Source organism: Falco peregrinus, chromosome 3, assembly GCF_023634155.1.
Source record: "Falco peregrinus isolate bFalPer1 chromosome 3, bFalPer1.pri, whole genome shotgun sequence".
NCBI lineage: Eukaryota > Metazoa > Chordata > Aves > Falconiformes > Falconidae > Falco > Falco peregrinus.
Window position 1 is genome coordinate 51,662,040 of NC_073723.1, and position 19,860 is coordinate 51,681,899.

General features: G+C 47.8%; 3 protein-coding genes across 7 annotated transcripts in view; 2 read left to right on the plus strand and 1 right to left on the minus strand.

Annotated features, from left to right (window-relative positions):
- PRKDC (protein kinase, DNA-activated, catalytic subunit) overlaps positions 1-5,654 on the plus strand; it is an 81,572-nt gene extending 75,918 nt beyond the window's left edge. For both annotated transcript variants that reach the window (XM_013302401.3, XM_055799067.1), the window contains exons 81-86: positions 1,222-1,311; positions 2,555-2,626; positions 2,712-2,913; positions 3,343-3,531; positions 4,109-4,248; positions 5,275-5,654. In XM_013302401.3, coding sequence (XP_013157855.3) covers positions 1,222-1,311; positions 2,555-2,626; positions 2,712-2,913; positions 3,343-3,531; positions 4,109-4,248; positions 5,275-5,479 — 898 coding nt within the window. In that variant the 3' untranslated portion in view covers positions 5,480-5,654. The remainder of the gene's footprint in view (positions 1-1,221; positions 1,312-2,554; positions 2,627-2,711; positions 2,914-3,342; positions 3,532-4,108; positions 4,249-5,274) is intronic.
- An 8,008-nt stretch (positions 5,655-13,662) lies between these two features.
- CEBPD (CCAAT enhancer binding protein delta) lies at positions 13,663-15,483 on the plus strand. Its single transcript, XM_055799074.1, has one exon. The coding sequence runs from the start codon at positions 13,956-13,958 to the stop codon at positions 14,979-14,981; it is 1,026 nt and encodes a 341-aa protein (XP_055655049.1). The 5' UTR covers positions 13,663-13,955; the 3' UTR covers positions 14,982-15,483.
- The window catches only part of SPIDR (scaffold protein involved in DNA repair), a 209,819-nt gene continuing 205,270 nt past the window's right edge, over positions 15,312-19,860 (minus strand). For 2 of the 4 annotated variants that reach the window (XM_055799070.1, XM_055799069.1), the window contains one exon: positions 15,312-15,822. In XM_055799070.1, coding sequence (XP_055655045.1) covers positions 15,475-15,822 — 348 coding nt within the window. In that variant the 3' untranslated portion in view covers positions 15,312-15,474. Of the gene's footprint in view, positions 15,823-16,907; positions 17,583-19,860 lie in introns of those variants that run through there. The other 2 variants (XM_055799071.1, XM_055799072.1) reach the window with 2 other exon arrangements.

The window sequence follows — 19,860 nt, forward strand, 5'->3', positions numbered from 1 at the left end:
TGTTGTCAGCACTTATTTTTACTGGTTTTCATGCTTATGGGGCAGGTTGGAGGAACCTCCAGCATGGAGGTTGGACTCCAAAAAGTCTTTATTTCTACAGGTATTTTATTTTTGAGCAGTTTAGGAACTGCTATTGTTCCTGCATTAGCACTGTCTGGTTCACTTTTGTGAACAGCAGCAGTGTTATGTTGGCCTCAGTTCACTGGGAAAATGAAGGAGAACTCACATGGAACCACCTCAGGGGGGGAGATTTCTAATATGTTAAATGTACATTATCAGTGTCTTTCCAAAAACAATTAATGATTTACCCCAACACATAGCTTTATTTTATTGTTGTGTATTGACTTCAAATTAATTTTCCCATATGTTCTTCAATCAAGTCAATTAAGACACTTTATGTTGAACTATGGTTGAATGACAGCACTCGCAAAGGAAAATTCTGATCAAATCATTGCTGGCAATATTCTGGTTGGGGCAGGGGAAATAACTTTTTGAAGTTTTGAAATCCTTTTCTTTATCCCACAGTGATGGGCTGTGCAGTCTATAAATGATAAATACTTCTTAAATGGAAAGGATCTCGGGTGCTCTGCTAAGTTGCTGCCTCTCTGGAAGAGAATAATGTCTAGTATATTTATAGTATATATAAGATGGGAGAAAAATATCAAATTATTATATAAGCAGTGCAACTAATGAAGACTGTCTTCTTAAGTCCAAGCCCCCATTCCTTCCCTCTTGTACACACTAAGGAGATAATGGACTGCCTTCCTGCATTCCCCACCTGTTTGGATGGACAAATGACAGCCCATGCTGTGGTAGGCTACATAATGCCTCTCAAATGGATGTGAGCCTGTTAAAAATATCTTTCCCTCCCTGAAGAAATTATTTTGGGTCTGTCTTCTCAAGTCAGCATCTAATTTTCACAGTACCTACTGACAAATTAACACCTTTGAGATGTCTAGTCCTCTGTCAAATATGAATGAAGTTCATTCAAAGCTGGGGGGAAGGAGATGTATGAATCAACATATGCACTGACCGCATAAACTTCATTTCCATAGCAAGGCTACAATTAATGTAGGCTGTAGCTTCCTGACGCCTCCCGTGCATAAAAATCTCATGGGTCATGGTAGCACACAGCCTGCGGATATTTGAGTACAGAGTGGAAAGGTAATATAGGGAAATCATCAACGCGCTTTTTTTTTTTTTTTCTTTTTTTCTCCTTAGCGAAAAAGGACCTCGGGCTACCTATTCTAAGTGGCTGTCCCAGATGAGTGGGAAAGCACAAGGCAGCTCTCGATACCATATTATGTACAGGTAGGTTTTGAAAGAGAACTGCACATAAAATGTAGAAGCTAGAGTGTGCACACACACGAAGTTGTAGAAGTTCCAGGAAAAATATGATCTGCCTTATAATAATGCTGGCTAGATCTGATTTTTGCTCATTTTACTGCTTCATCTTACTGGAGATGCTCTGCAGGGGGAGTTTAGTACTGCCAAAATCCCACCAGAGGACAGGAGTGCTTCCAGAAGGTTGCTCACTTCCCTAAGAAAGTGTCTAGAAGCAGATGCTCCTCTTCAACTTTATCTTCTAGGTGTCTTGGTCCTGATTATGCAATTAGGTAGGCTGCCTCAGAGCCCAAGCACCTGCTGAAGCTGGAAAGAGAAAATCACTGTGATTCACTGAGAATTTAAGAATATTTGATGATTCAGTTTGGGTCCTGACTTGAGGATCCTCTCGGAGGAGTTTCCACACCTGCCTAGATCTAGCACTGTAGTGGAGGGAAGTGAAGTTTCCAGCGGAGTGTTTCTGATGAGCTCATAACATGCTTAAGCAAGCATCTTGCTTTTTAAAGGAAACCTTTGACTTCTTTAACTGAGTGGGTCAATGTTAAGACTTGTATTTAGATCTGGAATGTGCTTTTGAAGTAAATTCCCTGTCACCCCCACTCACCTCACATTGCTTTGCATCACAGAGCTGTCCCCTGGTACGCCGCTCTGCTCCTTTCAGATGAAACTAGGCTGGCAGGAGAGCACTTTGTGCATTCCAGCTGCTAGGAGCCTTCAGTTCCCAGGACCAGGCTAGGCCAGAGCACTCATCCACCCTCCCCAAATGTGTACAGCATGGATGTCCTCAGCACCAGCTATACTCGCCTTGTGCTGCACTACTCTCTAGTGTCAATATAGCCTCTGCGTGCTGCTGAGAGATCTAATCTAGGCCTTAGTTTCTCTGCTTGGAAGAGACTATCCAGCCAGAAAGAACACAGTTGTATTGCTGCATTAAAACTTAACCCATCTCCTTACTTTTGGGGAAACTAGACAAAACTACATACTGTTTTGTATTCAGAAATGTCAGTCTTGGAAATAACTGTTGGCAGAAAAAGACAGGAGGGGGAGTATTTTTAATATCAGATAAAAATTTCTCAGCAAACTCTCTGTGTGGCTTGCTGTACTGTCTGCTGGGGTAAGCAAAACGTGCTAATGCAGTCGTGTACACAACTTTTAACATCCAGCGGGCTGTTACTTCCATAGCTAATACTATTCCTTCATTAATTTGCAGAAATGCTAGCCGCAGAGAAACAGTTATGTCTTTCAAAAGCAGGGAAAACAGTGTTCCAGAAGATCTGCTGCGGTAAGTGTACTGTTAATGACTGCACATTGTGAAATGAATGTTGGTGTTTTACCTGTATGCAACAAGTGACTTCTGTTTCGTTAAGGCGTGCCTTTGTGAAAATGAGTACGTCTCCTGAAGCCTTCCTGTCTCTACGGTCCCATTTTGCCAGCTCTCACGCACTGATGTGCATCAGCCACTGGATACTTGGTATTGGAGACAGGCATCTGCTCAACTTTATGATTAACAAGGAGACAGGTGGCATGGTGGGAATAGACTTTGGACATGCGTTTGGTTCAGCTACACAGGTATTTGTTTTCTAATTAATTTGTTACAGCTTTTGCATTTATTATGTGTAATTACATGTGTATTGTCAGTACTAAATTTGATGTTCTTCATTTGTCATTGTTCTAATGCAAAATAATCTTGACAACTTCTAGTTAATAGAAGAAAATCTCTGTTTCCAGATGTTCTCAGACAAGCAGAGAGCTATAGAGTTTCGTGGAGTCTATATGGTTTTGTTTTGTGTAGTTCAGCCAGGCTTTCAACCACTATCACTAAATATTCATGCCTAGAACTTGATGTCAGAACTTGGTCCTGTCCTGTGTTGCATGTTATTTTCAGTTAAGTGGCAAAGAAGGTTTCAAAGCTTAAAAAAATAAATATATTTATTTCTAATCCTTCTATTCCAAGACTGCTTATCTTGTTTTCTTTCAACCGTCCTTCCCCTTTGCTAGTTTTTGAATGTGCCAGAGTTGATGCCTTTTCGTCTGACTCGCCAGTTTGTTAATCTGATGATGCCAGTGAAAGAGTGGGGTCTCATTTACAGTGTGATGGTGCATGCCCTGAGAGCTTATCGTTCGAATCCAGATCTCATCATCAGCACAATGGATGTATTTGTAAAAGAGCCTTCTTTGGACTGGAAGGTGGGATTTTTTCTCTTCCCTTTTTCTTTGTGTGAAAACTGTTAAAATGTAATAAGGATAAAACAGATAAAAAAGGAAGTATTTCTGTATGCTTACTTTCAGTGCTTCTTTTATCTTTCTTTGTTTCATTGGGTTCTCAGAGAAACTGAACTTAAAGGCTTTAAAATGACAGAATATTATATTGATGGATGAAGAATAGTGGCATGTATCTGTGCTATCAGTGGACTGTTCTTTATCTGCATGATAATCCTAAAAATATGCATTATCTCTCATATCTCTTGATCCCGTTATGTCACTTAGGACAGTAGCATAAAGATTTTCAGCTTTTTGCCTTGAGCCTCTTAAATGTACATAACAACACTGTATACATCAAACTAATAATTACAGAGAGAAAAATCTGAAACTAGTTGCACTTCAGTAACTCCAGTTGTAAATTAAATTTTAAGTCATGGGCAAGCTAGATATTGTCTCACTACTTTGCCCTCCATTTACGAGTTACTGGCTTGACTTGCTATGATCTGGTGGCTTAAAGGTCTTTTTAAGTATATGATTTAGGTCAAATTTATTTTCTCTTTAGAACTTTGAGCAAAGACAGCTGAAAAAAGGAGGCACATGGATCAGGGAAATAAATACATCTGAAGTAAACTGGTACCCTTTGCAAAAAGTCAACTACGTCAAAAGAAAGCTTACGGGTGCCAATCCAGCAACAATCACTTGGTAAGATGGTCTGCTTCTGTTTTAAATTGCTCCACCAAGAGCCTTGGCAGTCTCCTGTGTCAGGTTTTGATCACTTCAGGTAGAATGGCAGCTAGGAAAAGAGAAGAGGCAGATGGGGCAAAATTTCAACAAACCTCCTGTCAGAATTGTTTTGGTCCACAGACAAGCAATCTGAATCACCCTGTAGGCCAAAACACCAGGTATCTCCCTGTGAGTGTTCTTGCTCCAGCTCAGACCTCCTGAGCAGTTGTACTGTTCCTGGCAATGCACTCATCCTCACCCTGTAAGCCTGCTTCTCACTCCTCAGACTGCTGTTCCCTATTTGCGTCTCCACAGCTTTTAGGCTAGGGGTAGTATTTAAATCAATATGCTTCTGCTGGACGGTTGCTTGAAATGGAACCTGAACTAGCTCTGCGGGAGGCACAGAGGTAAGCTGCTTCCCAAAAGCATTAAAATCAAATCTGATGGCATTTTCAGGTTATTTGTGTCAGCCTAGTCAAGTCTGGCTCAAGTTGGAATGTCTTTAAAGTTCAGTTAAAGTACAATTAATCCCTTCCATCCTCTTTTAAAAAGACCTTTTGGATTAATCAAGGAAAAAAAAAAAAGGCAAAAAAAGCAAGCCTGTTTTAAAACCATACAAATCCTGAAAAGTGCAGAACTTGGGAGGAGCCCCTTTTGTGGTCAAGGCTGAATGGGAAGAGGCAGCAAAATACTTCTTGCATACACAAAATCAGCAGGGCAGGTAAGGAGATAACAGCTTGGATGTGAACTGCTGCATCCTTCTTTCAGTTAGAGACCTTTGACAAGATGGGAATATTTAGTGTGAATATTTCATAGTAAAGGAAATCACCTGAAATCACCAGTCTTCACTGGCCAAGACTTCTGCAGTTATTGAACAGTCTCCACATCTTGAAAAATAAAGCTGCGTGAATCATGTTCAAGTACTGTTTCGTATTTAAAAATCCATCTGAGATTTTTTTGCTTGTTTCTTTTAATAAGAGCTTATTTTTGTGTTCTCAATTTTAGTGATGAGCTACGCCTGGGCCACGAGAAATCACTCGCTTATAATGATTTTGCAGCTGTGGCTCGTGGTAATGCTGATCATAATATCAGAGCTAAAGAGCCAGAGGATGGACTTTCAGAGGAGACCCAAGTGAGATGCCTGATTGATCAAGCGACAGACCCCAATATTCTTGGCAGAGTCTGGGAAGGATGGGAACCCTGGATGTGAGGGACTGCTCTCTAAAGCCCGGTCTGCCAAGGGACCCATACCCTAACAGCTGCAACCAGATCAGAATTTTACAGCCAAACAGGAAACACTCTCTTAACCTCTTGTATCATCATCGGTAAACTTGATTAATATAGAATATCATTTTTTTTGTATTAAAGCTGTATTCAAACAGTGATATTTTTTTAAAAGTTAATTATTTTTCTTATATGTGGTTCTGGAACAAAGCAGCCTTATTGTCTTTGTTAAAGTCAATGTAGAAAGAACTGGAGAGACTGTAGAGCTTAAAGGCTTACTTGAAAGGCACTGAGGTCAACTCAGAGGAAAGCAAAAATTCATACCCTGCAAACTTGTAGGCATCCTTGTAGTGCAAGTCTGCATTTGTCTTTTTATGGAGACCTTGATGACAATCGACTGAAACCATTCCGCAGACATGTATTATTTGTAATTAAAGCTAGAAGATTTTTCGTATCAATAGTAAGTGAGGCACATGGTAAAATTAAATGGAAAATGGCGTTTAGTTCTAGATAACACCTAAAGTATCTGAATGGTTATTTCATTACTGGATAATAAGATAGTAATGATAAGACCATTCCAGCAGATCGTTTTGTAGCAATTAGAGGTTATACTCTGTTATCTCTATCCTTTAGAAGTCTGCACTCCTCGTGTTGTGTTAATGCCAAATTATTCATTTGGCCAATGCCAAAAGTAGCCACTGCCGATGCAGCAGGGCACTGGAAGCTTCTTGCCATAGCTGCCCCACAGCACGGGAATGGCTCCTGCACTTTGGTCTTTGCTTTGCCAGTGTGGAAGTTGTGCCAGATGTGGCTCTTCCTTGCTGGCAGCCTGTCTTCAGGTGCTGGTTCTGGCTGGATAGCGTTAGTTTTATTCGTAGTAGCTAGTACAGGGCGATGTTCTGGATTTGTGCTGGAAACCGCGTTGATAACACAGGGGTGCTTTAGTTACTGCTGAGCAGCTGGCACAGCGCCAGGGCCTGTGCTGCCTCTCACCCCACCCCAGCGAGCAGCCTGGGGGGGCACCAGGAGCTGGGAGGGGACACAGCCGGGACAGCTGACCCCAACTGGCCAGAGGGATGTCCCAGACCACATGGTGCCATGCTCAGCATGTAAAGCTGCGGGAGGAAGAATGAAGGGGGCGGTGGTGGGGAACAATGAACACGTTCAGCATCACAGTGTTTGTCTTCCCAAGTAACGGTTACACGGGATGGAGCCCGGCTTTCCTGGAGGTGGCTGAGCACCTGCCTGACAGTGGGAAGCGGTGCATGAATTCCTTGGTTTGCTTTGCTTGTGTGCCTTTTGCTTCACCTGTTAAACTGCCTTTATCTCAACCCACGAGTTTTCTCACGTTTCCTCTTCCGACTCTTGTCCCCCATCCCACTGGGGGAGTGAGCGAGCGGTGGTGGGGGCTGAGGTGCTGGCTGGGCTTAAACCATGACATCAGGTAACCTTGGTGGCAAGTGCAGCGCAGCACGGATGGCAAAGGAAAAGAGAGCTCTCTCAAATGTTACTGTTGTTTATTACCAAGAATTCATTGTAGGAGACAGTTTCCATTGAGGCTTATAATAATTATCATAAAAGGTGTAATAAAAATGAGTCTTTGCCCTTCCACTGCCTGCAGGCTTTCCCTCCTGCCTCGGTGGCAGTGGGGCAGTCCTGACTCACCGAGGCCCACGGCTGGTGCTGGCACCAGTCTCCAATGAATCTTTCAGCTGGAGAGCAGAGGAATGGAACCTCTTGGGATGGGGAAGATTGCTTGCTGAGGTCTAAGGGATAGGAAAGGAGCTTTTTTGTTTCAAACACTTTCCAGTGACAGTTACGATTTGTTACCTGCCTTGCCTTCTTAATAAATATGCTGAATTGCTTATGTCAATAGTGTTATAAATCAAGAAATTCTGAATCTTTTTATCAGATTTTATTAATGAAAAATATTGTTAGGCTGTATTTTTGTAGAGGAAACATCTATTTAAAAATAAAATTTCTGATGTATACCTCATTTCAAAAGTTAATTTAGGGCACTTTAGTAACAGAAAACATCTACATCTACCCATTTATGGAGATAATAATTAATGGACAGGTTTTTTTCATAAGCATGCGATGTAGTCTGTACACATGTAAGATGTCTTCATGTATTTTGTTCTTTTAATGTCTGGTATCAATTAATATGGCAGCATTATGACTGAAGCCTGGTTAGGTGAGGCACCCTGGCTTTCACGTTGACGCTACAAATGTAAGCAAGTTTAAAGCACAATAAAAAGCTCCATGAAAAGGTGAGAGGAGATGTGGAAATGAAGTGGCTGGTTGTAAGGTGTTTAATTGCGCTTTTGGCACATACCTCAGATATGTACTAGGTACTTTGACCTGTACTGTGGAGGACAAAGTTTAGGTTTATAGTTTAACAAGACTCTTCTCATAGGACTTTTGATACCTTCAGCAACAATAGATGTTTGTGAGCAGCATGCCTCCTGCCAGTGCCAACCCAGGCTTCCTTGGCCTTTTCCAAAAGGGGCTGGAGCCAGAGCACAGCCCGGCCCTTCCAGGGGAAGGAGAGCGCGGTGTACCCTGCCCCATGCCCTCCTCACCCTTTACTCTGTAGCAGAAGGCACCCAGGCTGGGGGTGAAAGCCTTTGAGATGGGTGTCTGTGACACTCAAAATAGTGAAAAGCTCAGTTTGGGCCCAAAAGTAAGTGCTATAATTGGAAGCCTCAGCTGCAATCAGTTCTGTATTTGCAAAGCTCAAGTGCTAAGGAGCAAAGTGCGACCCTGCTGGGTTTTCATGAGCAGAAACACATCCTATGCGAAGCAAGTGGAATTGCCCTGACAGAGCCTTCCTTGCACAGCTGAGCGAGCCTGAAAATAACCTGCAACGTATGTAAATCGCAGCTGCTGTCCCTGATCCTGACTGAAAAGTGCTGCTCAATAAAATACAACAGTTAAGTGAAAAGGCTGAAGCCAGCCCATGAAGTGGCAAGGAAAGTACTGATGCGATGAAAACCTCAAGTCGCTGGGCTCAGTGGTTTACAGGGCGGGTTTGTTCAGCCTCCAGAAAAGATGATGATGTGCGGCTCAGAGATGGAGACTGTATCAGGTCTCATGATGCAAAACAAAACTTAGTAACTATCCACAAATACAGCAGAATATTTCCTTCTCAGATTAAGTAACCAGATGTGCACTATATCTGGAAATTCTTTAGTTGCATCCAAAAAGCTATGTAAAGCATTAGTGTATATTCTCATCTTAGTGTATAGAATAATACTAAAATTTAAGCTAGTCCTTGCCATTCCTGTCAATCTTACAATTTTTCTCTAACTAAAAATAATACTGCAGAACACAGAGGAAAGCTCTGCAGCCTGCAGTCTCCTTTCCCAGCTGATAAGGAGGGCCCTGCATGGTGCTTGTCGTGCTCGGGATTTTCTCTTTGTCCCTACTAGCATTCCCCAATTTAAATGCTATCTTGAGGTGTCTGCGGCTGAGACGTGGCGCAGCAGCAGCCCGCGTTTGGGCACAGGAAGGAGCCTACCAGCTCTCCACAAGCACAGTGAATGAGGCTCCTTCAGCCGTGGAAGGAGTTTCCCACAGCTCTTCTGGCCTCATGCTGAAGGGTTTGGCCAGCTGCTTCCTCGAGTCAGGTAAGTAAGTGTCTACATTTAGAGACACCTCTTCCCAAACTTCACTTTTTTGGAAATCAGTTAAAGATTTATTACCACTGCTTTAAAACTTCTTTCTCCCCTCACAACTACAGAGGATGAGGGTCTGCCAAGTTACTTTATTAATGCCATGTGCCTCATTTGGAAATGACCTGTATATTTAAAATTTCCTTCTTGAGCTATGCTGCTTGTAAGAAATGGCACCGACACAGAAAGGTTGCACCTGCACCCTGGCAGCCACCCACAGCCAGTGGTGTCACTGGTCTTGTAGCAAAGCTGCCAAAGAGCTGCATCCTGCGTTAAACCAACAATGTCCAGAATAAGGTATTTAGGGTTTTTTTGTTGCAAAACGTTTTGAGAAGGCATGGCTGTAAGGGGCTGGAAAAGGTTGGGTTACAGTTTCCACATTATTTACAGGGGGTTTTGGTGGTTGTTGGGTTTTTTTTTCCTTTTTGATGGGACAGGAGAAGGTAACACTCATTTCACCTGTCCATTAAACTCACAGGAAATGATACTGCGCAAGATTTCATTTGGTTAGGCAGGAGTTGTAGCTGTGAATTTGATCTCATGAATCTCATCCCTGCTGGAACCTGTATTGGGAGAAAGTTTAGAGCATCCACCAAAGGGCTTGAGAAAAGGAGGAGTGCAGAACCTGAGCCATTTTGCGGCTGCAGCACTTGGCCTTTTGGCAGCCCGGGTACGTGGAAGGTTTAATTAAGCAGTTCAGCAGCCACAGGTGCAGCTGAAAAAAACCAGCCCAGGCTGGTACCGCCGGCGCTCAAATGCCCACAGCAAGTCAGAGCACAGAGTTTAACAAAGCTAAAAAGAAAAATCCTTTCACTTACCAGCAAGTTCTTCAGCCGCTAAGAGCAGGGTGGCCACAGACTGAATCAGTGCAATGGACTGCCCCAGGTGAGTGCAGTGATGAGCAAAGTACTGCTACAGGGATCCAGGACCAGGGAGAGGCACGAGCCCGGGCACAGGCGGGACACGGGGCAGGCAGGGCCTGTCCAGCAGCCACAGCGCTGGCTTACAAGAGCCGATGTCTCTCCCTAGGAGCGTGTTGGCAGGTTTTTTTGACTCTCTCCAAACTTGCATCTCCTCATCTGCATGTCCCATTCCCCAGTCAGCCCCCAAGTGTTGTTCCTAGGCGTTGAATGAAAATATCGGTGCACTCCTGCATCTTCTTGGGCGGAGGAGAAAACCAGGTAAATCACCCCTTCAACTTTTTCCCCCTTTGCCTTTCCCTGTGAAACCCGGTGCCGTGAGGTGCGGAAGCACCTGGACAGGTGTGTCCCCCCGCAGCCCTGCTCCACAGCTGCCTTATCCCAGTCCAGGAATCTCCAGCATCGTGCTGGCACTGCCGCAGCCCCATAGCACCCCGAGGGCAGAGGAGGGCTCTGTAGGCTCCACAAGACCAGACCAGCTTCGCTGGGCTCCCAGCCCCGCTGTCCCAAAAACTCCTGCGCCTCTGGCTGGGTTGCCAGAGATGAGCATGCCAGGAGGAGGACGGGGAGGATTAAAGCCAGGCTGTGGCATTGTCCCCTTTCCTCACCTTCGCTGAGTGGCCTGTCCCCTATTTACGAGGAAAAACTAGCCAGAACTACAGTGTGAGTAAGTCCTGTCCCTGAAGGGCTCAGGGTCCTGGTGCTTCTCTGGGATTGACAGCCGGCACTCCGGAGCAATTTAAAATTTTGTCTTTACTCTATGAAGGTTTCTTAGAGAAAGGTTTCTTGTCCTTTCTCGCCAGGTTTAAATGCTCCTCCGTTAGATTTGGAGCAGGAACCTCAAACAGGTTTTAAAGAAATTATTCTGAAATTCAGATGCTCAAAATGTTTCTTGCTGCTCTTTAAACTTACTGGATCCCAGAGAGAAGCCATGATTCTGTACAGGGTCAGGTACTCGGCAGGACATGAAGGGAATCAAGGGCGTGTCTCTGCTTCACTGTTCATGAAATTATTCATGCAGATGGGAACAGATTCAGCTGCCGAGATGTCAGACAAATCCACCCCAGGAGAGTAGAGCATGGATATCATCCTGCCTTCAGCCCAGTGCTTTGGTAAGCAACAAGTATCACTTACATGCTCCTGGACGCTTCATTGCTGGTGTAGTACCACCGTTGGGCTTCACACCCTGTATAGCACATGGGGAAACCCCCTGAAATGTGCTCCTGAAATCAAACATCTCGGGCTCAGCCACAAACCCAGCCAACTCACCTTCCAGGGGATGGCTCTCTCCGCTTGGTTTTGGCAGGGACAGGTGTTGACAGGTCTGACCACGACCTCTGAACACGCCTCCAGGTCCTGAAGACACAGCAAGCAAAGCTGCACCCTCTGTGATGAGGCTTAGGTGTGACACGGGTGGCAGACATCGAGGCTTACACAGGGTTTCCATGCCCAGCAGGTGGCCATTTACTCAGGGATTTTGTGAATCTAATTGCCACACGGCAGGGTGCCCAGTGGGGGCCAGGTGGTCTGGCTGGGAATTGCCGCTCTTTTTTGGAGTAACACATGATGGGCATTAAATGAGACTGTTAAGGCTGGCACAGTTGCACGCCAACACTGTCTGATGACCAGCTGTCCTTTGGGGATAAGGACTTCAGTGACCTGAAAGTGTAACACAGTTCCACGCACAAACGGTTAAATGAGATGCTTTCCAAGACAAATCGTGACTTTATCACTATGACAGGTGAGATGATGTATCGCCTTCCAGCAACCAGCGGACCCTGTTGCAGAGCAAGGGGGAGAAAGAGCTGATGTCAGACCACCCTGCACTTCTGAACTACCTTCCCATGCTTCATGCACCCACCTCTCTGTATTTTATGCGGAGAGAAAGTCCAGGAGCACCACGTGATGGCCTCAGTTCTCTGCCAGACAGCCGGGCCTAGGGCAGGTGGCACAGTCGTACAATGTGAATATACCCCAGTGCTAGAGGGCAGAAAATAACATGCAAAACTGGGTTTGAGTTTGTTATTTTTTGACAATGTGGAAAAGGGAAATTATTTGCACTGAAGAACAAAAAAAAAAGCAACAACTCTTGTGTCATTGTCAAGTTCAGCGCTTCATGCACATGAAGATAGAGGTGAGTGGTCCAACGCCTCACGAGCAAAGCAAATCGAGTTTATTTAAACATGATGTCTCACGGGGGTTAACTGCAGCACTGGAGTTAAAAGCGAAGCCAAGCCTCTCCATGCAAACCTTACCTGCCAGATGCAAAACCTCACCTGCACTTACCCTGATCCCACAAGCCTTCCCAGGAGGAGCTTACGGCCAACGGGAGAGCATGTACCAGTCGTGTCCCAACTATTTCTGTTAAGATACACAGCCCTTTGACAAACAGCTGCGTTACTGCAACAGCTGCGGTAGCGGCAGATGGAGCCCTGCCCGGGGAGAGGCGGCGGGCCCGGCATGACCGGCACGTACCCAGGGTCCCCAGAAAGCCACCTCCGAGCAGCAGGAGCAGCACGGCAGCCAGGGCACAGCTCCACGCCAGCAGTGTCAGCTGAGTGCGGGGCTGAAAAGGCAGTGGCTGGGCTAGTCCTACCGAAGCATCATAAATCCAGCTGGGTCCGCTGGAAAAAAAGTAAATAAATCTTAAAATATAATTTTTTAAGGTTGGTTTCTGGGTGGGTTTTTTTTTTGCTGCTTTCATAATTCAGTTAATGGAGCACCTGGGGGATGAAGCCAGGGGTTTGAAAACTCTTACGTAACTAGAAAACTTATGCATGTCACATATTTGAAATTAAAATATTTTCATTTCTCTGGTACTTGCCATGTTAATAGTAGTAGTTTATTGGATTGGATGTGGGGGGTTGGGGGGAATGTACTTACCGTAAATTTTTAAAGAGGCTTAACTTCACGCAGAGAGCGTGAGGCAGCTAAAGATGCCTTAGAAACCCCTTTCCCACCAGAGTGTCCCCCAAGAAGTCCAAGCGGCCACCCTTGTCACTGGGGGGTGGGGTGGGGGGATGCGCAGCCCACTGGGGTGCAGCTGCCTGGGCTCCAGCGGCAGGCGCGAGGCCTCGCGAGGGCGCTAGGGCGATACACAGACACGCGTGGGGCAGGCAGCATCTTTTCCGTATCGCTCCATCCAAGGCGCCGCTGGGGAAGCGGGATGGGGGGGGATGCAGCGTGGGGCGGGGTGGGGTGTGGGGTGCGTGTGTAAAATAAGCCTTTTCCGCAAGATTTTCCGCTGGCCCCTGTGGAAATAAGCCAGGGAAAGGGGAAATTAACGCTCAGCCGGAGTGTCGCTGGGGCAGTGGGGGGGCCGGGACCGGCGCCGCAGCAGCCCGCACGGTCCCGTCCCGTCCCGTCCCGTCCCCCCCGGGCCGGCCGCGGCCACCCTCCGCCGGGAGGCGGCAGCTCTCCGCGGCGGGAGCCCTGCCTCCGCGGCCGCGCACCCCACCCGCTCCCGCCCCCGGGTCCCCGGGGGTGCCGGGAACACTCGTTCCCCGTCATTGGGGCAGGAGGCGGGGCCGGCGCCGTATAAGAAGGGACCGAGCGGGCGTTTCGCTCCCAGGTCCAGAGACGCCTTGTCCCATCCCCGCCTCCCACCGCCGAGCGCGGCGTGACCCGAGCCCGGATCGGCCCCCTCGGCGAGGCGAGGCGGCGGGACGGCAGCGGGAGCACCGGTACCGCCAGTCCCACCGCCGGCAGCAGCGGCAGCGCAGTAGCAGCGGCCCCGGCAGCGGCAGCGGCTCCGCTCCCCACCTGCCCGCGGCGGAGGCTGGAGCTGCGATCGCCGCGGAGCGGCGGCTGGTGCCCGCGGCCCGGAGCCCCTGCGCCGCGGCCGTGCGGCGCCGCGTCCCGCTCGCCGATGAGCGCCGCCACTCTCTACAGCCTGGAGTCCCCGGCATGTTATAAGAGCTGGTGCCTGGAGCCCGCCAACTTCTACGACGCCAAGGTGGGCAGCGGCGGCGGGCCGGGTCCCGCCTGCAAGCCGGGGGGCCGCGGCGGCTGCGGGATGAGCGGCGAGGAGGCGGGGGGCGGCCTGGGGGGCAGCGGCACCAACCTGGCGGAGCTGAGCGCCGCCGCCCCGGCCATGTACGAGGACGAGAGCGCCATCGACTTCAGCTCCTACATTGACTCCATGTCGGCCGTGCCCAACCTGGAGCTCTGCAACGACGAGCTCTTCGCCGACCTCTTCAACAGCAACCACAAGCCCGAGCGGGGCGGGGACTACGGCGAGTACTTGCCGCCGGGCGGCGGCGCCGGCCGCGACCCCGCCAAGGACCTCGGCGCTGCCATGACCACCCTGCTGGGCGCCGAGCCCCGCACCGCCTCCTCCTCCTCCTCCTCCTCCTCCTCCTCTTCCTCCTCCTCCTCCTCCCGCGGCGCCCTGAAGCAGGAGCCGGACTGGAGCGACAGCGACCTCTCCTCCTCGCTGCTGCCCTCGCAGATCGCCACCTGCGCGCAGACCATCATGAACCTGAGCGGGCAGCCCACGCCGCCCACCTCCCCCGAGCCGCCGGGCAGCAGCTCCCCCTCCAGCTGCAGCACCCGCTCCCCGGGCCCCGCCGGCCCCGGCTCGGCGCAGGGCGCCCCGCCACCGCCGGCCGCCGGCGGGAAGGAGCGCGGCGGCAAGAAGTGCGTGGACAGGTTTAGCCCCGAGTACCGGCAGCGCCGGGAGCGCAACAACATCGCGGTGCGCAAGAGCCGCGACAAGGCGAAGCGGCGCAACCAGGAGATGCAGCAGAAGCTGCTGGAGCTCTCGGCCGAGAACGAGAAGCTGCACAAGAAGATCGAGCAACTCACCCGAGACTTGACCAGCCTCCGGCACTTCTTCAAGCAGCTGCCCAGCGCCTCCTTCCTGCAGCCCGGCTCGGGCACCGACTGCCGGTAACCGGGGGGGAGCGGGACGGAGAGACGGACTCCGGGAGACCGTGGATAAATACCTCAGAGGGCCGAGCCGTGGCCGGGCCGAGCCCTGACGAGCCGTGGCCGGGACGGGCCGCGGCGCCCCGGGCCGGGCCGGGCGCGGGGGAGGAGGCGCGGAGCCGCGGCGGGACCTGCCGGCGCTCGCTGAGCGTTGTAGCGGCGTGGGGCGATGCCTGGGTCTTTCACCACGAAACTTGCAAAAAAAAAAAAAAAAAAAAAAGAAAAAGCTAAATATTATTTTTTTCTTCTCTCCCCTTAAATTATTTTTGTAATGGTAGTTTTCGTCTTTTCTACATTTTACTCCTACCGACGCAGCTATGGTACATCTGTTAAAATGATTCAAACCCCCATGTATTTTAGACAGCCTATAGGATGAAAAAAAAAACCCCAAGACTGAGCATGCTCGACCTTTTATATCAATTTTTACAGCATTTCTAAGAATAAAAACCCCCAGCATTTTAAATCAACCCTGCTCTCGTTTGCTCTGTCTCTGGAAGGCGGCGGGGCCGTCGCGGCTCCCGCAGGCGCCGCCAGCCCGGGCCGCGGGGGCGGGGGGGCTCGGCGCTGCGGACAGGCCGGCGGCGAGCGGCGCTGCGGTTCGGTTGGGTTTTTTTTTCCTGAAGCAGCCTAAGGGCGATGGGGGAATAACTCAGACTCTCGCACGTGGTCGTTGCAAGACAGTCTGCGCTCCGCGGAGCTGCTGCGCCGAAACGCTGAGTCAGTTGTCGCCGCTGAGCTCGCTGCTGGCGCCGGGCAGCGGCTGCACGGCAAGAGGGGCTGCTCGTCGGCCGGGACCTTCCAGAAACCTTGTAAGTATACATGGACACAAAAGCCGTTAGTTAAAATTCCTGTTAAAAAAGAAAACCGCCCTGGAAGTGGTTTCCATTCCAGCCAATGCAAAACTGCACCTACACTGGCAACGGGCTCCACAGCCTGAACCAGCCGTAGTCCCGTTGGAGATGCTCTTGCAGCCATGCAGTGCAGCCCGCTGCAGGCTAACGGGGTGCAGGAGCTGGCCACTTCCACTGATCGCGGCTAGTGAAAGCGAGAGCAGGCAACCGCCCTGATCACTGCCTGGGTGAATGTGTTATGGAAGGTTAAGCAACTTGTCCAGATTTTGTGCGCGCCCAAAGATGATGGCACCTGTAGGGCACTGGTGGGAAAATGGTGTGACACCATGGTGTGGCATGGTGAGCACATCCAACAGCCAGCACTTTCCAAGAGAGAGGCACCTTGCTGGTTTCAAAGGGGCCACCCTGGTCACACACAGGGCAGTACCCTCTGCGCAGGAATGGGCTGACGTCCCCTTTGTCCTTACAGAGAGGCAGGTAAGGGACTTGAAACACTTCAGGAGGAGGGGGGAAATCGGGGGTATTCAAAAGCTGGGTCATTCCTTTCGTAATTGTGAAGTATCTAAGACCTTCCACTATCTGCCTCAGCTGTGGGAGCAATCAGTGTAGCAACAAGTTTGCTGTTCCTTTATGGCTGGGTAGCCACATACTGGACCTGTGCGAAACCATTAATTCCTCTTCCTCTAACCTGTAAGGGTTTCTTGAATACCATGAAAGGGGAAGGGGAAAAAAAAAATCTAATCTCTGACTGAGCTATTACGTTAATTCTTGCATCTCAAACAATGCGCACACAGGAAGATTCTGATATTATTTATCAGATCTGTAATCCATGTCTCTGTACAGTCAGGGTGAGAACAGTTAACGTGGCCTACAAAGCAGTTTGCTCTTACCCACTTCGTGGGAAGCTACAGATAACACAGTGCTTCTATGCTGAGAGACCAATTAGCTGTAAAACATTAACGCTTCCAAATAGAAGCTTTGTTCAAATCTCTGTCTTTGTAACATTTATTGCAAGGCAATAACACGTTACAACTCCGAACTCGCACACAGGGCAGTGGTCACTGCCTATAGCAAGGTATTTATTTCAGAAATACTAGTAAAATATTTTCCATGGACACATAATAAATACACTATTATACAAAAAATTAATAACCATTCAAAACTTCCAGAACAAGTTGTTTTACATGCATAAACAGAAAAGACGGTAAAGAACTGCACACTTAAATTCTAAACTGATCCAAAAAAGAGCTCAGAAAGTCGAACAGGATTTTTATACAGATTTTTTTTCAGCATTAGCACAATGTGCTTTGCAAATCACAGTTTTAATTAACTATCTTAATGCTTATCACGCTTGCATTATACATTATCTGCAGCACTAGTTAACAGATAACCACATTACAAAGTCCACAGATACTATAGTAGCTGACTAAGGTTCAACTTGGTGTCTTGCTGCTGCTTCCAGAAGAACAATTTCCTCCAGTGCTACACAGTTGGGGTGGCTGGTTACGGAGTGGACGTAGCAGTTCAATAACCCCACCTCCTTTCCCAGCACGCTCTGCACCTCATAACTCTGCAGCGATAAAAGCATGTTGATTAAAACAAACAGTCCTGGACATTCTGTTCTAAGCAGCATTCAGCTGGGAAGATGCGGGGTGTAAGGTCCTCTTCCAACAGACAACTTTTTTTAAGGACTCAAAAAGAAAGGTGCATTAGAACTGGTGGAAGGAATGAATGCATTAGATTTTCAATAATCAGATCTCCTGCTTAATGCACTGCTTCCCTACCAGGCTTTTAAAAATGAGCTGTTTAAAAAAACCAAAAAAACAAAAAAAGCCACTGTGACTTTGAGCTCAATTTTGCTGAAGCATAACCTGTATGTGTTCCCTTTATCTAGCTTTCTGACACTTGGAGATTTCACATGCGCTAGCAATTTGTGAATTGTGAAACATACAATATATCAATCACCTTAGCTAACAGATCCACTGCAGGAAAAAATATGTTGTACCTCTTTTTACACCCTCTTTTTAAATTTGTGTTGTATCAAGCATCCTTTATGATCACCAGTCTTTTCTGTTTAATGATCCAACTGGCGGTTTACCCATGAGTTGTGCCTGAGTGAATTTGTAGAATGCATTCTGCGTGGAGGAAGGGATGCGTGGCTGGGATGATTTCTCCAAAAGGAGAGAGCACGTTAACAGAAGAACTGGTAACACTGATAACTGATACCTTGCTTGAGAGGGTATCTACCTCAGATGGCAGATTTACATCCATTTCTTTCCTCGATGGGACTGGCCTATGACCACCCTCTGACCACCGCCCCGCTTTCACCTGGGTTGTGCATTTGTACAGGTATGTGATACCCACGTCTATTGCCTGGTTCAAGGTATAAAGAACGCCCCTTTTTTTCCCCCCTACATTATTTTTACCCCAGACCAGGACTGCCATCCAATTCACCATGCAGCTGCACAAACAGCTATACTGGTGTAACAGAAGGGCTGCCACAAGGTAAGGAACGAGTGGCCAGGGCCAGTGATGGCCACAACCAGCCTCCCTGCAAAAAGAAAAGCTACAGCCTTAGAAACTTCAGCAGCACTGGCAAAAAAATGCTACCTCAGGTGGTATTGCTTGTGATTACTCTTTGAGATGTGCTGCTTTTTAAAATGCAGCAGTTCAGAGATGGAAATGCTTATGGAAAAAAAAATTATTCCTGCATTTCAGCTAGGGAAAAACATAATTTTTTTCAGTTGACAGACTTCTAAATACTAGCATTATAAAAATCAAAAATTTAAAAAGAGGTTGTTTGATTCTAGTAACTTGAAAAAGAACTAGGTTTTGTCAGTCTGTAACCACACCAGACATCCTGTAAACTTAGCAAGACTTAACTGCTATTAAAAGAGCAAAATATTTGGAAACTTTCTTGTATCTCTTTGCTTAAATGAAATACACACTCTCCAGCATAAGAAAAATAATTTACAATTTCAGAGCAACATTCCACTTTAAATGTTATCCATAAATCCCACTAAAACTGTGAGGCACATAATAGCAAAATGCTAGAAGACTATATAAGACAGAGAAAGCAAAATGACCCAAATACGTGTCACCTAACTGAAGATATTTAACAGGAATGATAAAAAAGACAATGAGCTGACCTTTGCTCCCTTCCACGTGCAATGGAGAGGAGGGGATCTCAGGATCCTAACCAGACTTAATTACCCTCAGAAGGTGCCTGCTTCGCTGCTGACCATCCAGCAGCCAATGCCAGCCAGGCACCTACCCAGTGCCTCCCTCACCTGTGATAAATCTGGGTCACTGTGCCAAATGTCAGGGTTCTTCTATTATCTCAGATTAAAGGAATAACTACTTCACGATTACATAAACTGTACTTTAGCCCACGGATCCCCGTGGCTTACGTGCGTTTCATTCATACAAAGTATTACCTTGCATGCGTTTTGCAAATTTCACTACCATTACCGCCTGCCAGTAGTTTCATGGTTGTGCTGTTAGATGGTAGTTATGGTTTACAGGGTTTAGAAGACCAGCCCCAAAAGGTGGGCTGCTTGGACTGTATCTTTGCCACCTTTGGATCCACAGCCAGAAATGTGAGCAAAGCCCATCCCTGCCCGTCACAGCTCTGAATGTCTGGACATAGTGCCATTTGCAGATAGCTCTGCAGATCAGCAGCTGAGCTAAAGCTGTCTACACATTGCATCTGTGGCATCCCACTTCGGAAAAGGAGGGTGTCGGCCTGATGACAGTCATGCAATAGCAGGGCATCAGCAGGTGGAAGGTGTGAGTACCAAAGGGTCCAGCCCACTCAAATCCCAGGCTGGACATGAGAAAAAAAATCATTATTTCCAGTGAAATCTCCTACTGCTCCTAGTGCAGCTCTGAAATGAGCTGCCTGGAAAGGCAGAATCTACGTTCTTGGAGGTTTTCAGGACCCTGCCAGCCAGAGTCAGAGCTGACCTGCGCACTGGCACTAGCCCAGTGTGA